Genomic DNA, 23,251 nt, shown 5'->3' with positions numbered 1-23,251 from the left:
CCACTGTTATGCTGATGATACCCAGCTATATCTGGCTATAAATCCAGATGAAGCTAACCCATTACATAGATTACAGGCATGTCTTGAAGACATAAAAACCTGGATGACTCTTAACTTTCTGCTTCTGAATGCAGATAAAACAGAAGTTATAGTCTTTGGACCAGAGTCTCTGAAAAAGAAACTGATTAGCCAGTCAGTTCATTTGGATGGGATTAAACTGATTTCAGATAATAAAGTAAAAAATCTTGGTGTTATTTTTGATCAGGACCTGTCATTTAAATCCCATATCAAAGAGGTTTCTAGAATTTCCTTCTTTCATCTGAGGAACATTGCAAAAATTAGAAATATCCTGTCCAGGGGTGATGCTGAGAAACTAGTCCATGCATTTGTTACTTCAAGGCTGGACTCTTGTAATTCTTTACTATCAGGAAGTCCACGAACTGTAGTTAAAAGCCTTCAGCTGATCCAAAATACTGCAGCCAGAGTTCTAATGAAAATTAAAAAGAGAGATCATATCTCTCCTATCCTGGCTTCTCTTCATTGGCTTCCTGTTAAATCAAGAATAGAATTTAAAATCCTCCTTCTCACATATAAAGCCTTAAATGGCCAAGCTCCATCTTATATCAGAGATCTGATTGTTCCTTATGTTCCTAACAGACCACTTCGCTCTCAATCTGCAGGTTTACTAGTGGTTCCTAGAATTTCTAAAAGTAGAATGGGAGGCAGGTCTTTTAGTTATCAGGCTCCTCTCCTGTGGAACCAACTACCAGTTTTAGTCCGTGAGGCAGACACCCTGTCTACTTTTAAGGCTAGACTTAAAACTTTCCTTTTTGATAACGCTTATAGTTAGAGTGGCTCAGGTTATCCTGAGCTATCTCTATAGTTATGCTGCTATAGGCTTAGACTTTTGGAGGACATAGGGACCCCTATTTCATCATTCTGCTTCATTCTCTCTCTGTTCTCCTAACTGCAGAATCTGTTAGTTCAATCTCTAACGTTCTGCTCTCTCTGCTTTTCCTCAGAGTAGCTTTGCCTCGTCTGTTCCTGTTTGGCTGTGACGTCATCCTGGAAAGAAACATCAGCTGTGCTGCTTCCATCAACACCCTTGTTTATAGATGTTGGAGATCGGCCTGTTTTCCAGAGTGGTCCTGTTTCTCTGACCGTGACTGGCTGGATGTGCTCTCTTCGTCCTCTGGCATGGGAGCTGCCTTGGAGCTCGTCTGCCTGGCTGTGTGTTTCCTGGACGGGGCCGCCTTTTACAGCTGCTTTTTGTATCTCTGCTTCTGTCTCCTTGAACCCCAGTCGGCCTCGGCAGATGGCCGCTCACACTGAGCCTGGTTCTGCTGGAGGTTTCTTCCTGTTAAAAGGGAGTTTTTCCTCTCCACTGTCGCTACAAGCATGCTTAGTGTGAGGGATTGTATTTGAGTCGATGCAATCAACTGGTTTTCCTTAGATAGAAAACTTTGTATCAATTTGACTGTATGATCTGGTTGAACTGTAAAGTGCCTTGAGATGACATGTGTTGTGAATTTGGCGCTATATAAATAAACTGAATTGAATTTAATTGAATTGAAACCATTCGAATAGCACTTATCATGCTGCCTGCTGACTAATTTCTGCCGTGGCTAAAGAGTCCTAACCGATTTGCGCTATTCAGAAGCTGCCTCACTTAAGCTGGTCTTGGTTTACCTCATTTTCTTTAAAGCTACAGTGTGTAATAATTACAGGCATATAAATTCAGAAATTTAATATATTATACATAACTATGTTATTTATCATCACCTATGAGCTCAGCCTTTTAACCATAACATTTGCGTTGCCTTAGAATTCGTTATTTATAATTACATAGGAGCGGGTCTCGCAGCCATGGAGGCTGACATCTTTGCGCTACGGCAGCGCAGAGGCAACAAACTAGCGATTGCGAGATCTCCCATGACGCTCGAAAATAACTACGGCAAGTTGAGAGAGATGAACTGAGACGGTACTGAACAGTAGATGGCAGTATTATGCCTGAGAAGCGTTTAGTCTGCCTGAAACCAAAGAAGAAGAAGAAGCAGGTATACTGCGCCTCGGTAACAAGAAAGGTAAACAAGGCGGCAGGCGTGAGTGACTTTGCAAACTGTTTGGCACTGTGTGGCCAAACATCAGACGAATGGAGGATCATGCCTACTCTGTATCACAACGAAAAGCGGCGGACACCGAACCCCCGTCATCTAAGAAGCGGAAACACGACGAGAATAAACGCAAGAGTGACAAGAAACGGCAAAAAACACGGATCAACATTGGCACGGCATTTACACGATGGAAGTCACTGATGGAGGAAAAAGGTTTTCAAAGTGACGCTCAAGTTGCCAGTTTTCTCTTGGACAGGTAATTAATCCTATACACACAATTGTCTAATATCACTGCAGTTTTTGGAGTACAGGATGCTCAGACCTGTCTAAAACAATAACATGCGGCGTGATGATGCTGTTACTCTCCAGTATACTTATTCAGCAACGTCCCTGACATTTCACAGGTAATGATTCAGTAATTTTCTGTAAAATAATTTTCTGGATATATACCTCGGTTACTTCTCTCCGGCTCCTTTGGAGATCTTCAAGCCTTTCCTCCTCTGCTCTCACCCCGCTGGCTCCCCTCTCTCGCCTGGCCCTAGCTGCACGGCCTCCCTGCCTTCGCCCTCGTCCTCTCCCTCTCCCTCGCGTTGTAACCCCCGTGCCACAAACAAGACTTGGACTCTGTAAACGGGGAATATATATTCTTCCAGCGAACACAATCTCGCTGTTAAACTAATGACTACAATTACTTCGTCTGTTTATATCACCATGCAAAGCAGCTCACCAAAACGTCACAACGACGTAGAAAAAATAACGGGTATATTTATTATCTTAAGTCTACATGAAATCTATACCCTACACAGACTAATGAAATACTATCTGTAAAATTATCTATGTAAACAAACCTCATCACTTGAGAAGGTAGGTGATGCGGACGTCGTGGAAGACATTTTGTCCCGTAACGCTCGCCGTACTGTTGGGGGGGAGAAGCGGTGGGGGGGAGATGTTCATGTTGCTGCAGTCTGCAGTCTGGCCGCTAGATGTCGCTGAAAATTACACACTGTAGCTTTAAGCCATTTTTCTAGATTAGTACAATTTTTGGTGTCATTTTGTGAAATAATTGTTTGAAACAACTAAACAAATAAAAAAAAAATAAAAAAATAAAAAAAATAATGTTTTGGAGGAAGCCTAAACCCAAAAGTGTGGAGACTTTGATACCTAATCCTGATTTAGGATTAGGTATTGATCCCCCCCACCCCCCCACCCCCAGGGCTAACCCTGAATGACAAACTAAGACTTCGATCAATCATTTTAAAGTTTTCTAAATATAGTTCCAACAACTGCACATTTCTTAATAAGTTGATGGAAAAAGAAGGCTTAACTACTCAAGACAAAATTCACACCAAAACCTCATGGGAGAATGTTTTTTATGGTTTGTTATCAAACGGAAACATTTAGGTGATAAATGAAATGCACTGCAAAAACGGATCTAAGAAAAATGCAATATAATGTCTCAAAATAAGTGTATTTACACTCAATTTCAGCAGGTAAATAACATTATCTGCCAATGAATCCAGGGTTTTTTCACCTGAATTGATGAAGTTCTTTTTTTCCTTTTTTTTTAAACATCAATCATCTTATACCATTGCTCAAATATGGAGTAAATTTTGTTTCATTATTATTCCAAGTAAATAATTTTCTAAATCGAAAAAAAAAAAAGTTTTATTAATGGAAATGTGAAGAATCCAGAAATGAACTTAAAGGTTTTCAGAAATGTTGCTGTTTCCTTAGATAGCATTTTCTTTTCCCCATTCCTTTAATTTTTTTTTCCAAAAATGATTTTTAACTTTATAAAAAAGAAACTTTATTTATTTATTTTACAAATTGTATATTTCAAAATGTATTTTAAGTTTTTCAGATTTTTCTTTTTAAAATTAAGTTATTTATTTTTATTTTTTTTAGTTGAGTTCAACAGATTATATTCTCTTCACTTTAAGCCAGATACAAAGCAGATCAATAGAAATGCATCTTTGCTCCTCACTCCAGAGGAAAACCTGCAACCAGAAGTAAAGAGGATGCTCAGAAATGCAATTTGGAAAGACTGAAATTAGTAATATCTGAAAGAGGAATTTTAATAAAACATGAAAATATAAAATCAGCAAAAAATAAAATGAAAAGTGGGAAAACTATAATTTTCCAAAAAGATTAAACTTTGAGGAAACAGCAAAGTTACTAATTTTTTTTCTAAATCATTTCTTCATAATTTCTTTTTAAATTTCCATTTTAAAATATCTTTTTCTTTTGCTTGCAAAAATAATGGAACAAAATTCCCTCCAACTTTAAATCAAGGGAAAATACATTCATTTCAAGAAAAAAATACTTAGGCTACTTTAACTTTTTGCAGTTAAGTTTGGCACAACAAACAAAGCACTGCACATCACCACAAGAATACCAGAGGATAGAGGTGACATCATACTCTCAGGTTTCGGATGAAACTCGAGGTGAATGCATTTACAAGCAGCAGTCGGTTTAGGCTGAAACGCTGCAGGTGTCTGCTAAAAACGTTCATAGTCATGAAGCATGAGTCCCAGCACGCTTCCAAAAGCAGTGAACCGTTCACCGCATGAGAGGAAAGTAAAGGTCAGAGTTCAGAGAAACATCAGTGGTTCAAGCTGAGAAGAGATGGAGAACTTTCACAAAGTGAAGTGCAAGAAAACCAAGTCAAGTTGAGGCCTTCTGATTCAGAATTAGATTAAAAGTTACTAGTTTAATCTTCCATATTCAGAGTGTTTTTGACCATAATTGTGAGAAATAGATATAGAATTAGAGACACATCGCAGTGCAGGTTGGATTTTTTTGCCCAGAGGAGGGCTTTGATGCTTATAATAGGATTTAACTTAAAAGCCAATTGTTGGTATGAGGAAAAACTTTCCTTTCTAAAAGATATCCTCTAATTTGGAGCCTGGATGACAGTGGTGGTCAGCCCAGAATCCTCCAGAGGATTTCAGAGCTCATTAATTTACCATATAAACAAACCCTGTCAAGTCCAATTCCTGCCCCCGCTTCCTTCTTTCACTTTTCTTTTGCCAATTTATTTCTGGCAACTTTTTATTTTTTATTTTTATTAATTCAAGGTCTCTCTCTTAGTCCAATTCTTGCTGTTCTGCACCTCCTCGTTCAAGGTGTTGCGCTGATTCATCTTAAAGTGTGAACGTGCCGGACAGCCTTTGGCGTGGCATGTAATGTGGCCAAACCTCTCCCTGAACCGGGTCGACATCAGGTTGTAGAGGATGGGGTTGACGGCGGAGCTCAGGTAGAAGCAGACCCCGGAGATGATGTGGACTTTTTCATAGATCATCTGATGCTGCTTGGAGGTGATGTAGCTCCACATCAGGCGGTCCACGTGGAAGGGGGCCCAGCAGAGGCTGAAGACGATAACCAGCACGCCTGGAGTACACACACAAACGCACAGCTTTATTTTCATGTCATATGGGGGACATTTCATTGAAGTGCATTCTTTTTATAAAGCCTAACCCAGACCCTTACCCTAACCCAACATTTACCTAATCCTAACCTAAACTGAATTAACACCTTAGTTCTAAACCTAATCCCAACTCAAAGAACAGAATTTAAACTTAACATTGTAGGTAAAATAAAACCACACAGACCTGCTATTTACTCTTTGTCTTTACTGCCACAGAACATATTTTGCGCTAAACTTTGGAAGTTTTTTTTTTTTTACAAATATCTGTGCTGTGCAGGTTAGTATGTCTGCTTTGGATTGAAGGACCCAAATAACAGAACCTACAGCTTATTACAAAACATTTCCCCCCTATTTTCTTTTTAAGGAACAGGATCAAACTTTAGTATTGTTTTTATTTTTTGAAGATGGGGGAAAAAACACCAAAAAAATATCACTAAGGTTCTTAACTCCTCAAAGGAAAAGTCTGGTCATGTTCAGAATTCAAACTTCTGAAAGTACTTTAAATAAGAAATTATTACATACTGTTCAATAAATAAGTGTTTTTAATTCAGAGTAATTGTCCTCTGAATGTGCTTTACTGGAGGCATCCATGTTTGTCAAAGAACACTACTGCCACCTACTGGTTTGTGATGTCACGGTGCGGTATCAGCTGTTGATCAAGTCCCAGTGCTGTATCTGGTGTTTGTCACAACGCGCTATTATCCAAGTCATCTTGAAAACATTCTTCTTCCAAATGTTGGCTACATATTACGTGTTTTTTCTCTGGCCAGAAGTTCGATGGCAAATCCTCCCTCTTCATGTTGGCGATCCAAAGACCAACCCGTCCGTGGAGGATCAGGAATCAGAAAGGTGGAATAACTCATTTTTTCCCCCCTTTTACCCGATGTATTCCAACATCCAGCTGCCATGCACGTGGACATTGTCAGTTTCATTATAGCTCTGGTGAATTTCAATGGTGAAGTCCTCTGGAAATCTTCAATAATTGTTGTTGATTGCAGATGTGTCTAGTAGTTCCCATTGATTTTGCTTGTAAAGCGGGGAGAATGGCGCTAGGCTTACCGCACCGTGACGTCACTGCTGGAAGATGGCAGGAGGGAGGGGCTACTAAATTTGGGCAAAAATGGCCGCTCCCAGACTCAGTGAATCGACGAGAATTATTGTTTTAATTTTTTTACTGATTAATGTTAAATCCATTAAATCACTGCAAACATATTAGTTTTAGGTATAAATAATGATCCATTGATTATTCTTTACTGACTGAACTTTTACTTTAAAAAGTGAATGAGTGACACTTCTTTACCGGGCATGTGCTTTTACCCTTTCAACATCACTGTAAAAAACAAAAGAATCCTTTTATCTTATGTCTTTTTTTATATCTTTATATATTTACTTATATCTCTGCTTATTTTTTTTATGTCTGCTTCTGTCTCTTTGAATCCCAGTCGGCCGCAGATTGCAGCTCACACTGAGCCTGGTTCTGCTGAAGGATCCGTCCTGTTAACAGGGAGTTTTTTCTCTCCACTGTCGCTACAGGCATGCTTGGTGTGAGGGATTGCTTTCGAGTCAATGAGTCGATGCAATCAGCTGGTTTTCCTTAGAAAAGTTGAACTAATCTGACTGGATGATCTGGTTGAATTGTCTCTGTAAAGGGCCTTTTGATTAAATGTTTTGTGAATTTCCACTTTATAAATAAACTGAATTAAATTGACTTAAACAACAATCAGTCAGATGCTTAAACCTTTCCTCGGGTCTAACGACCCGGAACCGAGGCTTTGACCCAAAATGGGAACCTAACAATGAAATTTAACATGAGAGGGATTTCTTTCAAAATGCAAACAATCTTCCACATTGCCATCAGCATCTTCTGCCTCCTTTTATGCTACCACCTTTTTATTATTTGTTAAATAAAGGAAAAAAATTAAAATAAAACACCTACAGAGCATTTTGGTGACTTGCAGGTTGCGTTTGCTCAGTCTCTGATTGTGGGACTTGGAAAGACTGTCAGGTCCTAAGCTGCCGTTGGCCCCTGCCATGTTTCTGACCTTCTCCCTGTGCAGCTGCAGACCAATGAGCAGGTAAAGAATGCTGATGATCAGCAAAGGGAGGGCAAAGAAAACTATGGTGGAGATCAAAATGATCAGGTTGTACATCCAGGGGGGCTTGACCAGACCTGAGGACAGAGATAAGAGATTAAACAATCCCATCCAGTGAGGTATCAAGTCCAGAAGACTGTAAATATTGACTATATACGTCCGAAGTTCTTGACGTACTACAGGTAGCAGATTGTGGAAACTCTCGTCCAAACCGTGGAGGAACGACCACAATCCCATGCAGACTGGCGTTTGGCACCGCACACAGCATGGAAAGCCCCCACAGAACTAAGATGACCCTCTTGACGTGAGCGCGGGTTGCCAGGTACTTGACCTTAAGGGGGTGCACCACTGCGATGTAACGTTCCACGCTGAGGGCTGTCACATTCAGGATGGAGGCAAAGCAGACGGTCTCAAACAAAAAGATCTTGAAGTAGCAGCCCCCCATCCCGAGCAGAAATGGGTAGTTCTGTTGCATCTCGTAGAGCTCTAGCGGCATGCCCAGCAGCAGCACCAGCAGGTCAGAGATGGCCAGACTGAGCAGGTAGTAGTTGGTGGGCGTCTGCATCACTTTGTAGCGCAAAATCACAGCACAGGTCAGGGAATTTCCCAGGACGCCTACCATGAAAATGAGGAGGTAGGTGATACACACGGGGAGAAAGCAGGGGGACTTTACTGGCCCTAATTGCAGGGTAAGGTACTGTTCCTCACTCAAGCACATTTCCCTCACATCCCTCTCTGTAGCATTGGCTAAAAGCCAGGAGATATTCATCCCACACATCATAGCAATCTCCGGGCAGCGCCTGTCACTGAAGACTGTGTTAGCGGTCATGACGAGAGCAGCGAGAGAGCAGTTCAGCTCTGGCATCTTGACAGCCGAAGAGAGGTCTTTCACTTATTAGATCTAAAGGTGTAAAGGAGACAGAAAAAGTCATCACATTTGATAGATAACCTTACATTTAAACTTTGGAAAACACGTCAACTTAATTGCTTCGTCTTTAGGACACGATGAGATCCAGAGTGTCTTTGGGTTCTCTTCCTCTAAATTAAATCAATCACCTTTTTTTCCCCAAAAAGAACCAGTAGGTGGCGATGGAATCAGAAAATTGCTGGGGTGCTTGGAGTAGAACTAATTTGTAAATCAAGTATGGCAGGAATTACTTTAATGTATTTTGACTCAATTTGGTAAAGAGCCAAAGTACCAGGTACCTCCTTCATCACAGTGTCTGGTTGAATTGCAAGGGTGATAAACATTTCCAAACAGAAGTTTTTCATGCATGAGTTCTTACAGTAGCTAAAGTACAGCACAGTATTAGGGCCATTGTGGATGAGAGGGAAAAAAAGGAGTACATTTCTGCCAAAAATTGTTTTTTAAAAGGTTTCTAAAAGGTTTTTAGAATAATTTCAAATATATGGAACTTGAAAAGTGATCAATTTTACCAAATACTGTTAGTCTAGAAAAGTACTCGGCACTTCTTGATGTTCAAAAGTCATACATTTCACCATAAAAACACAGATTTTTTTTTTATAATTTCAAAATATTTTCCATAAAAAGCAGCTTTCTCATGTTAAACATTTAGAAAATTCTGCGAAAAAAAAAGAAGTAATTCTTTAATTATTTTCACATATTTTCCAGAAAAACCAAACCAACTTCAAACTTTTTGAAAATGAAAAGTTCTAATTTCTGCTGGAAGGAATCTCAGTTTTTTGGATTAATTTGCACATTTTCAAAAAAAAAAAAAAATAATAAAAAATAAAAATGTAAATTTATCTAATGTTACAAAGTCATCCAAATCTGTCAAAGAACACCTTACTTTTTTGAAGCTCTAAAGTCTTTATTTCCTGTCAAAAAATTAAATAAATAAATAAATCATAAATTTTGATTAAAACCAAATTTTCTTCAACCTTTAAACCAGGGGTCTTCAATGTTTTCGAGGCCAAGGACCCCCAAACTGATTGCGAAATGGAGCGGGGACCCCCTAATTATATATATTGTATGAAATTGTGTTATATCAAACTGGTCCTATAGTCTCTCTATTACATATGGAGTCATGTAACGAAAGTCATTTCTCCCTGGGATTATTAAAGTATTTCTGATTCTGATTCCTGGTTGATGGGACAGGTGTTATGAATGAAACGGTGCCCTGCTTTTAAAGAGCTCCTGTGTGTCTCTGAATGTGTGCATTGATGACTGAAAGACATCTTCTGCCTCCATTTATCTGTTTACTACAGTGTTTTGAATTCATGTTAATGTGGATTTAAAGACATTTTAATTAGTGCAAAAATTGCAGGAGGGAATATAAAAAAAAGTAATCAACTAAGACTTTCGCGACCCCCGTGCAGTACCCCCTTTTGAAGACCTCTGCTTTAAACTATGTCTATTTATGACACTGTAAAGTCAGAAATTTGTAGAATAAAATATCCTATATTTGTCGGTGAAAAAAACAAACCTTTAATCAAAAAAAAGGATGTTTTTGAGTAAATCCTTTCATTTTAACTTGCTGCAAATACATAAATAATGCTACCAAACAACACACACGCAAAGGGAAAATCCTTCGAGTAGCAAAAATAACAGCAAACAAAAAAATATTCCGCTGCAAAGTGGCTTGATGTAATGGAAAAGCTCCAGACCACTAGGGGGAGACAATGACCAATTTATTTGGAGCCAAGACATTTTTAGGAATTAGTGTCTATGAACCAGAGCGAAAAAGCACTATGTTATGTTTAATAAGGCTCTAGCCCCCTTTACATCAGTCTGTCTGTAATCCCTTATAACCGATATTTTCCCTGAATTAAATTTCCTTTATCTTGGATTTATGCCCGCCAATCAGCTCATTGGTCAATAACCCTGCTGGTTTTGTTGACCACTTGATGTGTTAGTTTTCATTCATCTGTTAAGAATGCTGCTCCATATCCTGTTGATGGATTCATGAATAGGATCCAAAAGATGCAGTGCATCCTCTAGTTTTCAGAGTAAAGTTTTGATCAGGGCATGTAGAAAAGGAGCTTTGCTCTCTTTTTTACAGTAATATTAAAGTAATCTAGACGGTATAAATGAAAGCCTTTCTCAAACGAGAAAGGGAAAAAAAAAAACACCTGTTTCCCACCTTTGCTCTAACCTTGCATAAGGGTGATTGTTGGAGAGGAAAGAGCTCTGGCTCGTAAACTTATTCTGATATACTTTATGACCTTCCCTAACAGATGCTGTCCAACAGTATAACTATAGCTTCAGCTGGCATCAATGCATGCCTTAATTTGGGTTTAACAAACTTCCTCGGGAGTTATTAGCAACCTGTTGGACTTCTCAACCAAAGACTTTGAGAACAGCTGGAGTGACTGTTTTGCTGCTCTAACCTCTGCAGCAATGGCATGTTGTAAAAGGCCTTTCTATGGCATCTCATTGGTCAGAAAGACATAGTGTTTGTTTATGCCGTCAGAGAGTCAGAAAATGGCAAATACCCGACAGAAAACTACACAAAGGCCATATGTGGACACAGACTTTAACTTTTTGTGGCTAATTTTGTGGCTAACTTTTTTTTGCATTTCAGACTAGTTCTAAAATAGTTAAATTTTTTGCCTATTTTTTCTCCTTCTTGCATCATGAAGCTCTACACACTTCTGTATTTCTGTATTTAAAGTTGGCATACTTGATGTGCACACTTTTTAGTAAGGTAACATTTGTAGGTGGCGTTGTTAAATGTGATTGTGATCAATTGGTATTTCTCTATGAATGTAGTTTATTCTAATTCCTATTTGGAAATAAATCCAGAATGCAGGGATGGTTGATTCTATCCTTTTTTTCTGGTCTAAGCCTTATTGTCATGACTCCGCACTTTCTGGGTCCGTTTAAATTTTCTTTTTTGAGTTTTCAGTTATACTTTATTTCATGTCTTTCTGTGTTTTCAAGTTTATTGGTTTCATTTAAGCTTTTTGTGTTTTTCTTGTTATTTTTTATTGTATTTGAGTTCTTGTTTGCCCTCTGCTGCCCTCTTGTGTCAGTCTCTTCTTCCCTAGCTCCCTTCTAGTCTCCTCTGTCTGCACCTGCTCCCAATCTGCTGATTAGTCTGGTCTTTGTTCAGTCTCCCATTTATACACCTCGTGTTGAGTCACCGTTTGCTCGTTCCTTGTTGTTGTCTTGTTGCTCCTTCATTCCCGACTCTCCACGAGAGTTTTTCCCTGATGTCTGGTGGTTTTTGGTTCTAAGTATTTTTGGATGTTTATCTCAATTTTTCCACATTAAATCTACAAATTCATCTTTGCCTCCTCATCTCTGCATTTTCATCCTCAAATCTCCACCCAACCTGACACACGCGCTGGCTACCGTTCATTCATCCTGTTCGCTGAACTGCTGCTAGTTTAACTTACATGCCTGGAAGATGTCTAGTGCTGCTACCACAGATGATCTATCTCTCTAAATGGAATTGACGATTCAGATTAGCTAGCCGAATGAATATAAGAAGTAGGGCGTAGCTGCCAGTGGCCCGGGTTGCCTGTCACAACTCCAGTCCGGCACGCGGATGACGTCATACACACTACGCTTTGTAAAAAAAAAATATATATATATATAAAAAATATAACCGCGGATGTCTGGGGGACAGTGATTCGCCTACATGTTATGAATGCTGGCGTACCATAAAGAATAAATTATGAACAGTTTAGTTGGTGCCTTCAACTCGTTGCCAATAGGAAGACGTTACTTGGATATAACCTAACAGAATATCTTCTGAACGGCTCCAAATGACACAGAACTCATATGGGCGAGTAGAACATGATGTAATAACGTAAAATCAAGGGCCCAATGTAAAAAACAAAAGTGTTCCCCTTTAATAACAGAAGGTGAAGTTAAGCTCCAGACGAGCTGAGCGTGTGGTGACGTCACAAGTACGCCTCTGTTCCAACTGACCCATATTTATGCTACGTGCTCTCGTTCTTCCCAAGTCCAGACTTTACTGTGTTCTTGTCAAGAACGTACATGGCGAGGACACAAGTCCTTACGTCTTCTAGAGAATTGAGAAACGGCCTCTGTGTTTTGGAATCTGATAGCAGACCACTTTGGACCAACAGATTGGGATTATCTTAGTTAGCTCTGGTGTTTAAGGGGAGCTCAGACTGCTGTAAAACCTTTATCTGCATCACATGACTCATACAGTGATGGATCCAACCCTCTCATGTAACATAGGGGAGTTTTCACGCTGAGCATCAGTACGCCCAAATTCCTGAATATTGTATAAATCCTTTTTATATTTATATTATAATATAAAAAGGATTTAAAAATCACTTTATGTATCCAAAATGAAATTTATGGGCTCTATGCACAACTCCACTACTTCCCGAACTTCAAGCAGCTCTTTTGTTTCCTGTCTTTTTCTACTGGGTGAACTGATTAATCCAGGTGTGTCTGACCTCAGTAGCCATGGCCAGACACACCTGGATTAATCTGTTATTTCAGTAATAACCATTTCAAACTGTTGCCTTGAAAGATTTGGTTTTATTTTGGCCAGAAGCCTCAAATTACAAACAAAGCTCAGCGTTTCAGTATCGTCATCCTGAGATCTGAGAATTGGGTGTTCGTATAAAATAGATTAGGATGTGGTGAAAGAAGATAAACAACAAAATCACCTCTCAAACAATCTAAAAATGTCTTTGTTAAGGTGTAAAACTCCATATGATTTTCTGACTGCAGCCTCGAACTCAGAAACAAAAGGAAAATAATTTTCTTTGCTTCACATGAAGTTGTTCAAACTAATATTTATAGCGTTTCTGTCGTTCCGCTGCTGTGTGTCTGAAGTAAGTTGGCTGTTATTCCTCACCGTCGCCAAGCTTAGTAAAACACTCAGATTGGATGTCTGTTTTGAATTATAGAAATAGACGTAACTAGCTCAGGATTAGATTACGGAGGTTTTAGATTCCTGCCATTTCAGTATCTCCCTCCGTTATTTTCCTATCAACTGTGGTTTATCTGATTTTCACTTTGGTATTGTTTTCAACTAAACACCGTTCTGAATGAGTTATCATCTGAATATGTGGATTTTTTTCCTTTGTTTTCTAATCAACTTTAGAATCTAAAAGCCAATTAGAACAAGAAGAAGAAATTATTTCCCTAGAAAAACACAAAAAGTAGAATCGGATGACTGAAACAAAAAGCAGCAGAGCAGACAGGAGCTGAAAATACAGTATGATAATAATAAAAAGTGGAAACAGGGGAGCTGCTGTTGGGATTTTTTGTTTTGTTTTGTTTGTAGATCAACCCTTTTTTATCTGACAGAAGCAGATATTCCCACAGGTAGTTTATCTGAAATAAAACCAGCCGCAAAAACTTGTGGAACCAAAACTGGCAGGTAAACAATCAGCTGTATATTCACTTAGCTATGATAACGTATGTCTTCAATCTGTCGTTTGTTTGATAAACAATAAAGACAAATTCGACGCCACCATCCTGATGTACTGCGTTTGATCAACACTGGAAAAACGACCTAGAAATAAGTAAAAAGTTTGGAGTTTGGAAATTAAGTGTATTTACCCTTAATTTGAGTGGTTACACTGCAAAAAATAGAAATCTCAATAAGTTATTTTTTCTTAAAATAAGTGTGTTTATCCTTGATTTGAGGAGGTAAGTAAGACACTTTGCCAATGGAACAAGAAAATTTCCTCTTAAAATAAGAAAAAACTATTTTATCGTCTTATTTCAAGTAAATATTATCTAATTATCTTATTTTAAGAGTAAAAATACTCATTCCATTGGCAATTCATCTTATTTACCTGCTCAAATTAAGGCTAAATATACTTAATTTAAGCCATTTTTTACTTATTTCTGGATTGTTTTTGCAGTGTAAATGAGGTAGTTTTCCAATGGAATGAGTATTTTTACTTTTGAAATAAGATAATTAGATCATATGCACTTGAATTAAGACAATGCAATTGTGTTTTCTTATTTTAAGTGTAAAATGTCTTATTACATTTGCAAAATGTGTATTTTAGCTCCTCAATCCAAGAACAAATGCACTTAGTCTAAGAAAAAAAAAAGATTTATCTACACTGCAAAAACAATCTAGATATAGGTACAAATTTCTTAAATTAAGTCTATTTACCCTTAAAGGAATAGTACACCCAAAACATGATTAGCCTTCATTTTCTACTCACCCCCAAGCTGAACAACACTCTGGAGTACTTTTTTGATATCTCAAATGCATCTGGAGATCTGGGAGGCTTCTTGCTGTCTGCTGACATTCAAATAATGGAGGTCTATGGCGCCCGAGGCAGAAAGGTCCATAAAAGTCCACAAAAAACGTGTCAATATTCCTCCATACTGCTCGTCCAATGTATTCCAAGTGTCCTGAGTGGGTAGCATCCAGAATTTACTCGAAACGAAGTCATTTAGAATGTTTTTAGAGCATAAACAGTAGTGTATAGGATTTCCTGAAAGCGCGCACATGCGCGATCACGAGGCTACGGAAGCCGGCAGACCAAACCAGATGAAAGTGCGCATTCAGCTCGGCAAAGAACTCATGCTCGTCCTCAACACTGAAGTCCTCAGACATTTTTCTTTCGTTGTTTCTTTCTTTGCACAGGTAAAGAGCACATTTCTTCTTCTACGCTTGCATTATCGGCAGAGCAGACGCTGAATGCGCACTTTCATCTGGTTTGGTCTGCCGGTTTCCGTAGCGTCCTGAACGCGCAGGCGCGCGCTTTCAGGAAATCCTATACACTACTGTTTATGCTCTAAAAACATTCTAAATGACTTTGTTTCGAGTAAATTCTGGACGCTACCCACTCAGGACACTTGGAATACATTGGACGAGCAGTATGGAGGAATATTGACACGTTTTTTGTGGACTTTTAAGGACCTTTCTGCCTCGGGCGCCATAGACCTCCATTATTTGAATGTCAGCAGACAGCAAGAAGCCTCCCAGATCTCCAGATGCATTTGAGATATCAAAAAAGTACTCCAGAGTGTTGTTCAGCATGGGGGTGAGTAGAAAATGAAGGCTAATCATGTTTTGGGTGTACTATTCCTTTAATTTGAGTTGTTAAATAAGATGATTTGCCAATTGAAGGAGCATTTTTACTCTCAAAATAAGGTAGTTAGATAATATGCACATGAAATGAGACAATGCCATAGTTTTTTTTTTTCTTATTTTAGGTGGAATTTGTCTTGTTTCATTGGCAAAGTGTCTCACTTAACCCCTCAATTCAAGAAAAATGCACTTGTTTTAAGAAAAAATTACTTTAGATTTTTTTCTTCTATTTTTTCAGTGTACACTGGAAAAACGATCTAGAAATAAGTAGAATTTTCTTAAATTAAGTTTATTTACCCACAATTTGAGTAAGTAAATGAGGTAGTTTGCCAATGGAATGAGTATTTTTACTCTTAAAATAAGATAATTAGATAAAATGCACTTGAAATAAGACAATGCAGTTGTTTTCCTATTTTAAGAGTAAATTGTCTTGTTCCATTGGCAAAATGTCACTTTTTACTCCTCAATCCAAGAAAAAATGCATTTATTTTAAGAAAAAATGACTTATCTAGATTTTGATTTTTTACAGTGTAGATTTAGATTGTTTTCCAGTGAATTATTATCTACATGAATCCACTATTTTGTTTGCTTTAATCAAAAATTATCTTTGAGTTCCTTAAAGACCCACCTCTGTGGAAAACACATTTTTCAGTCGACTCATACATTATATCTGGTATTTCCTTACATTTGTGACCCCAAAATGAAAACTGAAACTGACTGGGGACCCCCTAAAAAACTATAACTACTTCATGCTTTATTTATCTATAATTATCATTAATCTTTAAATACAGTTTTTAAAACATTTAACTATTTAAGTGATACATTTTAAAGTTTTTATTACTTAATGGGACATTTATTTATTTAATTTAATAAAAATTTCCTGGCATATTAAATTTTCTAATCATGTGTTAGATATTTGAATCAATAAATATTCCATCTGCTCATTTTGCGGTACATTTATTTATCTTGTGATACATTTTGGCCCCTTATTTACCATCAAAATGATTGTGAAAGACCCCTACTTGGTTTCTCACTACCTCTACTTTGGGAACTTGAATTTTATCATTAAAACGACCTTAATTAGTGATGTTTTTTCATTGTAATTGGAATATCATGATAAAAACTACACATTTTATTTCTTTTCTAATTGATCCCAGTGTCTTACACCCTCTTTCCTTAGAGCAAACTGTTGCCTCTTAAGCCTTTGAAGTGGCTATTTATTTATTTATAGCAGTACCGGTCAGATAAAAAGCGTTTCAACCAGATGATCGATTACATGGAAAAGTAATCAACACAACTTTGCGTCAGTCTCAGCAGAAGAGGTCTAATAATTCTAACATCGATCTTTTTCTCTAAAAGAAAAACAAAATAAGTATGTTTGTTTCATTTAAAGGATCGTTTATTACTTGAAGTGCTGTCAGATTGTTGTCTTTTAAAGAATGCGTGTTCAGTTTAGTAAAGACTCCAGAGAGGCGTTTGTTTGGATTCCCACAGTGGATCTGTATATCTACACTTAACATGCAGCAGTCATTAAGATTAATGTGAAGAAGAAAATCAAAGAAACTCACCTGTGGATCGTGGAACTTGTGGATAAAATGATAAAAAGTCAAATGTTTTTAAAGATCTGATCAGGTCCCTTTATATTTAAAGTAGTTGTTTTTTTTACTCTGGAGCTCCAGTTTTACTGCTGCTTTGATTTCCTCTGTGACGGCTGATGTTCAGCCCATCTCTTTTTCTTCTCTCTCTCTCTCCATCTCTCCCTCCCCCTCTCTCTGTTACTTACTTGCTTTGTTCACTCTCTGTCCTTTTTTTCCTAATTTCTCATACCTGCTTCTTTTCTTTTCTCTTTATCCATCTGGCACACACCCACACACCCACATAGTATGTTAACCCACAGATGCTCCAATCTCGCCATCTATTAGTTTTACCACCATGGCAGAAAGTACAGTGCTGCAGTAAAATTGAAAGTTGAGATGCTTTGACCCTGTATCTGCTGCATGAATGTGCATAGTGAGCATGCACAGTGTATAGTTTTGCTCTTGACCAGCCTTATAAGCATCCCGGCTCAGGCTTCTGGGAAAATCAATCTCCACGGACCCATTTCCTGTCATTTCATGTCAAACTCTCAACGAGCAAACATCTGTTTTCATCTGAAATATCTGACTTCAGCAAATAGGCAGCAGTCGGCCTTATGCACATGTGACCATCTTATTCATATATCTCTGTAAATCAACAGAAAGGTTGATATTTTGGTTTTTGCCTGAAATCTCACTTAATTAACAAAGTTGTACCTGATATTATACGATTGTATTTTTATGTTCTTATTCTAGTGAATCTTGCATTATCAGGCCGTTATAAATCGTAGCTGTTGACGCAACATATTCTCACTTCCAACTCGTCAAATATTGCCGCTTGAGTTGGGAGTGAGAATGAGTTTGTTGCAGATTACATGTGAGGTCCCTTCAAGGCTATAATCATGGAGAGCTTTTTATTCAATGCCTGTGTGTTGTTATAATCTGCATGCACTTGTTTGTTCCTTTCAACACAGCCTTCCATCCTCCATAAAGGCCAGATTTGAAGGAAACGCAGCTAATACACTCACCGGCCACTTTATTAGGTACCCCATGCTAGTAACGGGTTGGACCCCCTTTTGCCTTCAGAACTGCCTCAATTCTTCGTGGCATAGATTCAACAAGGTGCTGGAAGCATTCCTCAGGGAGTTTGGTCCATATTGACATGATGACATCACACAGTTGCCGCAGATTTGTCGGCTGCACATCCATGATGCGAATCTCCCGTTCCACCACATCCCAAAGATGCTCCATTGGATTGAGATCTGGTGACTGTGGGGGCCATTTGAGTACAGTGAACTCATTGTCATGTTCTAGAAACCAGTCTGAGATGATTCCAGCTTTATGACATGGCGCATTTTCCTGCTGAAAGTAGCCATCAGAAGTTGGGTACATTGTGGTCATAAAGGGATGGACATGGTCAGCAACAATACTCAGGTAGGCTGTGGCGTTGCAACGATGCTCAATTGGTACCAAGGGGCCCAAAGAGTGCCAAGAAAATATTCCCCACACCATGACACCACCACCACCAGCCTGAACCGTTGATACAAGGCAGGATGGATCCATGCTTTCATGTTGTAGACGCCAAATTCTGACCCTACCATCCGAATGTCGCAGCAGAAATCGAGACTCATCAGACCAGGCAACGTTTTTCCAATCTTCTATTGTCCAATTTCGATGAGCTTGTGCAAATTGTAGCCTCAGTTTCCTGTTCTTAGCTGAACGGAGTGGCACCCGGTGTGGTCTTCTGCTGCTGTAGCCCATCTGCCTCAAAGTTCGACGTACTGTGCGTTCAGAGATGCTCTTCTGCCCACCTTGGTTGTAACGGGTGGTTATTTGAGTCACTGTTGCCCTTCTATCAGCTCGAACCAGTCTGGCCATTCTCCTCTGACCTCTGGCATCAACAAGGCATTTCCGCCCACAGAACTGCCGCTCACTGGATGTTTTTTCTTTTTCGGACCATTCTCTGTAAACCCTAGAGATGGTTGTGCGTGAAAATCCCAGTAGATCAGCAGTTTCTGAAATACTCAGACCAGCCCTTCTGGCCCCAACAATCATGCCACGTTCAAAGTCACTCAAATCACCTTTCTTCCCCATTCTGATGCTCGGTTTGAACTGCAGGAGATTGTCTTGACCATGTCTACATGCCTAAATGCACTGAGTTGCTGCCATGTGATTGGCTGCTTAGAAATTAAGTGTTAACGAGCAGTTGGACAGGTGTACCTAATAAAGTGGCCGGTGAGTGCAGATCTCCTGTCAACAGCTCAGCATTTTCAAAGTTCTTTATGAACTCCTCTAATTGATGCCCAGCAGGTCAGCTTAGATCAGATGTGTCCAATTAAAGCCTTGAGGGCCATCATTTGCGGCCTCTGGGATGATTTTGTTTGGTCATCAATCACAATTTAATAGAGATATAAATCTGGTTAGCCAACTTTGACTAAAATATAATGTTAATGTAATTTACACTGATATAAGAGATCTCAAAAAGCATAAAATCCTCTGCAAATACCGAATTGAAGACGCCACAGAAAGTATCTATTTTTTTGAAAGCCTTTTTTTTAATTAAAGGAGACAAACTCCTCCCTATTTATTAAATAAGACTGATTTAAGCAAGACCGGATCATATCCTGTACTGCATCCAAAAAATTCAGACCAAAACAAGGTTACTTGAAAACATTGTATGATGCTTATTCATTTATTTATTTGTTTATTTATTCATTTATATATTTATGTATTTATATGGAGCAAAACTGTGGCCTTTTCTATGTTGTGTTTATGTCTATGATTTAAAGATAACTTTTCCACAGAAATTGGACTAATTTCCTTTTAATTAAAGTGTAAAAAACAATTAACTTTAAATTTTCGTGGTTGTAGCTGTGCTGTACTCTTCCCATTTTGATATGATAGATATAACAGATAATTGTGAGATGTTCAAAGCTCACAATTTGGTTATCTAATAAATTCTTCTTTTTAAATCTTAACCTTGTGTTTGACCTGTCGGCTGCGTCTCTTGGTCGACACAATGCTCTTTGTCTTAGAAACCTCTAAGCTCTTCACAGAGCAGCGGGATTGAAATATTAAGGTCAAAGCAAAAACCTTCAATCAAAGCAGTTTTTCATTAAAAAGGGGCTAATATGATAATTTTATTACAAATGGGATCTTCTTAGCTAAAAGTTGAGCCACATTCGACCTCGGGCCAAATTTTATTGCCATTCCATGCCACACAACTGGATTTAATCCAGAAAATCTCCATCAACACACTTGTGCGCATTCTGCATCATCACAGACAGACTCACCATCAGACAGCTCACTTCTAGTTAAAAAGAAAAGATTGTTTGAAATGAATCCTCATCATCTGAGCCCTAATGCTCCTCCAGTAAATGTTCAAATCTTTAAGTGTCTGTTAAGCACTTCGCCACTATTAGCCTTATTCATTTAAATGCCATTGAGTACTATTGTTATGAGTGTATTTGGATAAGTATATAAAATATGTGAAGACTGATGCTGAGATTTCTTGAACTGATGCCTGAACTCAATAAGTGGAGCTAGAAACAGGCAAGGCTGTGCTTTTCTCCAACACCTATGATCAGTAGTCTAGTTGTAAAAAAAAAAAAAAGGGGGGATGGTGGAATTTTTTTTTTTTTTTGGAAACATAAATAGGCTAATTAATATACCTGTTAACCTAAAGCAATATGCATGGTATGGTTGTTACATGTCAGGAATGCCGGTCATTGACATTGACCAAGGCACCTTACAGTAGAACTGCAGTCAGTCCCTGGACTGGCATGGCTATCACTGCCCTGAACATAGTTAGCATGGCTATCCCTGCCCTGAACATAGTTAGCATGGCTATCACTGCCCCTACATGGTTAGCATGGCTATCACTGCCCCTACATGGTTAGCATGGCTATCACTGCCCCTACATAGTTAGCATGGCTATCACTGCCCCGAACATAGTTAGCATGGCTATCACTGCCCCTACATGATTAGCATGGCTATCACTGCCCCCACATGATTAGCATGGCTATCACTGCCCTGAACATAGTTAGCATGCCTATCACTGCCCTGAACATAGTTAGCATGCCTATCACTGCCCTGAACATAGTTAGCATGCCTATCACTGCCCCTACATAGTTAGCATGGCTATCACTGCCCCTACATAGTAAGGATGGCTAGCACTGCCCCGAACATAGTTGGCATGGCTATCACTGCCCCGAACATAGTTAGCATGGCTAGCACTGCCCCGAACATAGTTAGCATGGCTATCACTGCCCCGAACATAGTTAGCATGGCTAGCACTGCCCCGAAATAGTTAGCATGGCTAGCACTGCCCCGAAATAGTTAGCATGGCTAGCACTGCCCCGAACATAGTTAGCATGGCTAGCACTGCCCCGAACATAGTTAGCATGGCTAGCACTGCCCCGAACATAGTTAGCATGCCTATCACTGCCCCTACATAGTTAGCATGGCTATCACTGCCCCTACATAGTAAGGATGGCTAGCACTGCCCCTACATAGTTAGCATGGCTATCACTGCCCCTACATAGTAAGGATGGCTATCACTGCCCCGAACATAGTTGGCATGGCTATCACTGCCCCGAACATAGTTAGCATGGCTAGCACTGCCCCGAAATAGTTAGCATGGCTATCACTGCCCCTACATAGTAAGGATGGCTAGCACTGCCCCTACATAGTTAGCATGGCTATCACTGCCCCTACATAGTAAGGATGGCTATCACTGCCCCGAACATAGTTGGCATGGCTATCACTGCCCCGAACATAGTTAGCATGGCTAGCACTGCCCCGAAATAGTTAGCATGGCTATCACTGCCCCTACATAGTAAGGATGGCTATCACTGCCCCGAACATAGTTAGCATGGCTAGCACTGCCCCGAAATAGTTAGCATGGCTATCACTGCCCCTACATAGTAAGGATGGCTATCACTGCCCCGAACATAGTTAGCATGGCTAGCACTGCCCCGAAATAGTTAGCATGGCTATCACTGCCCCGAACATAATTAGCATGGCTAGCACTGCCCCGAAATAGTTAGCATGGCTAGCACTGCCCCGAACATAGTTAGCATGGCTAGCACTGCCCCGAAATAGTTAGCATGGCTAGCACTGCCCCGAACATAGTTAGCATGGCTACCACTGCCCCTACATAGTTAGGGACTCATTTCCACTGGGATCAGCTTTATAATCATGGCAGGACACTTCTTTGATTTTATTTATTTTGCTCAGGGTACTTTGAATTTTGAAAAGGCAATATTATCTCCATTACTGTTAATATAGTAACATTTTTACACATTCAGAAAAAAATGTCAGAAATAGGGTTGAGTTCAAGACTTTATAGAGTGGACAAAAAACAAAACCTTGTTTTGGCTTAGAAAACATGCAAATTGAACCCGATGAATGGGTCCGACCCTTTGCAACCCCACCCCATTCAAGGGAATAGAAAACCTCGCCTAATCAGTCCAGCCAACAGTTCCTTCTACTGAACCCCCTTTCAGGGAGTCATAGACAGGTATGGGGCATCTCAGGCTAACAAAGAACCCAAACGATCCCCACTCCGAAAGGGCGCACCCATTCGTCCAGTTCAAGTTGCATGTTTCCTAAGCCAAAACACTATTTCTGACATTTTGAATTGAAAAACTTTCCTGGATTGGAAGTGAAACATCTTCAAACTTGGAAACAAAGCCCAGTGAATTTATTCTAACTTTTTTGGAATGACTATGACCTGGATGACTGAGAACCTTCACAAACTAATCAATCAGTAGTGTTTATTAGTGCCATCTGGTCATAAGAACATAAGAACATTGATCAAACCCTCTATGGTATATAAAGGTCTCCTTTCCTCCTACCTGCTCCATACAAGTCCTGGTTTCCTACTTTTTGATCTTAAAGAAAAATATCAGGAGCTGTGCTGGATTTTATTCAGGGGTATCAGAGTTAGCGGGGTTGTTTGGTAATTCTCCAGAATCATTGCCTTCTAATTCTTCTTTCATCCCATTTAAAACAAACTGAGGTAGGAATA

The 23,251-nt window shown here is 39.2% G+C and overlaps 1 protein-coding gene across 1 annotated transcript; it reads right to left on the bottom strand.

Moving 5' to 3' along the window:
- Positions 1 to 5,146: 5,146 nt before the first annotated feature.
- On the bottom strand, positions 5,147 to 17,332 carry LOC119782566 (neuromedin-U receptor 1-like). The gene is made up of 4 exons (XM_038283587.1): positions 17,215 to 17,332; positions 7,812 to 8,535; positions 7,478 to 7,711; positions 5,147 to 5,504 (listed from the first exon to the last, which is right to left on the bottom strand). Exons 2-4 carry the CDS (start codon positions 8,497 to 8,499, stop codon positions 5,182 to 5,184), a joined length of 1,245 nt encoding a protein of 414 aa, XP_038139515.1. The 5' UTR covers positions 8,500 to 8,535; positions 17,215 to 17,332; the 3' UTR covers positions 5,147 to 5,181.
- Positions 17,333 to 23,251: the final 5,919 nt, after the last annotated feature.

Source organism: Cyprinodon tularosa, unplaced genomic scaffold, assembly GCF_016077235.1.
Source record: "Cyprinodon tularosa strain WSP-4 unplaced genomic scaffold, ASM1607723v1 ctg195, whole genome shotgun sequence".
In the NCBI taxonomy this organism is placed as follows: Eukaryota; Metazoa; Chordata; class Actinopteri; order Cyprinodontiformes; family Cyprinodontidae; genus Cyprinodon; species Cyprinodon tularosa.
This window is presented reverse-complemented; position numbering and strand designations above follow the sequence as displayed.

What these genes read in the sequence shown, in the direction of transcription:
- LOC119782566 (XM_038283587.1), bottom strand. Translation starts at nt 8,499, where the DNA reads ATGCCAGAGCTGAACTGCTCTCTCGCTGCTCTCGTCATGACCGCTAAC. An exon ending in TCCACAATCTGCTACCTGTA is followed by an intron (nt 7,712 to 7,811) that starts GTACGTCAAGAA and finishes CTCTGTCCTCAG; the next exon opens with GTCTGGTCAAGCCCCCCTGG. An exon ending in GCAAGTCACCAAAATGCTCT is followed by an intron (nt 5,505 to 7,477) that starts GTAGGTGTTTTA and finishes TGTGTACTCCAG; the next exon opens with GCGTGCTGGTTATCGTCTTC.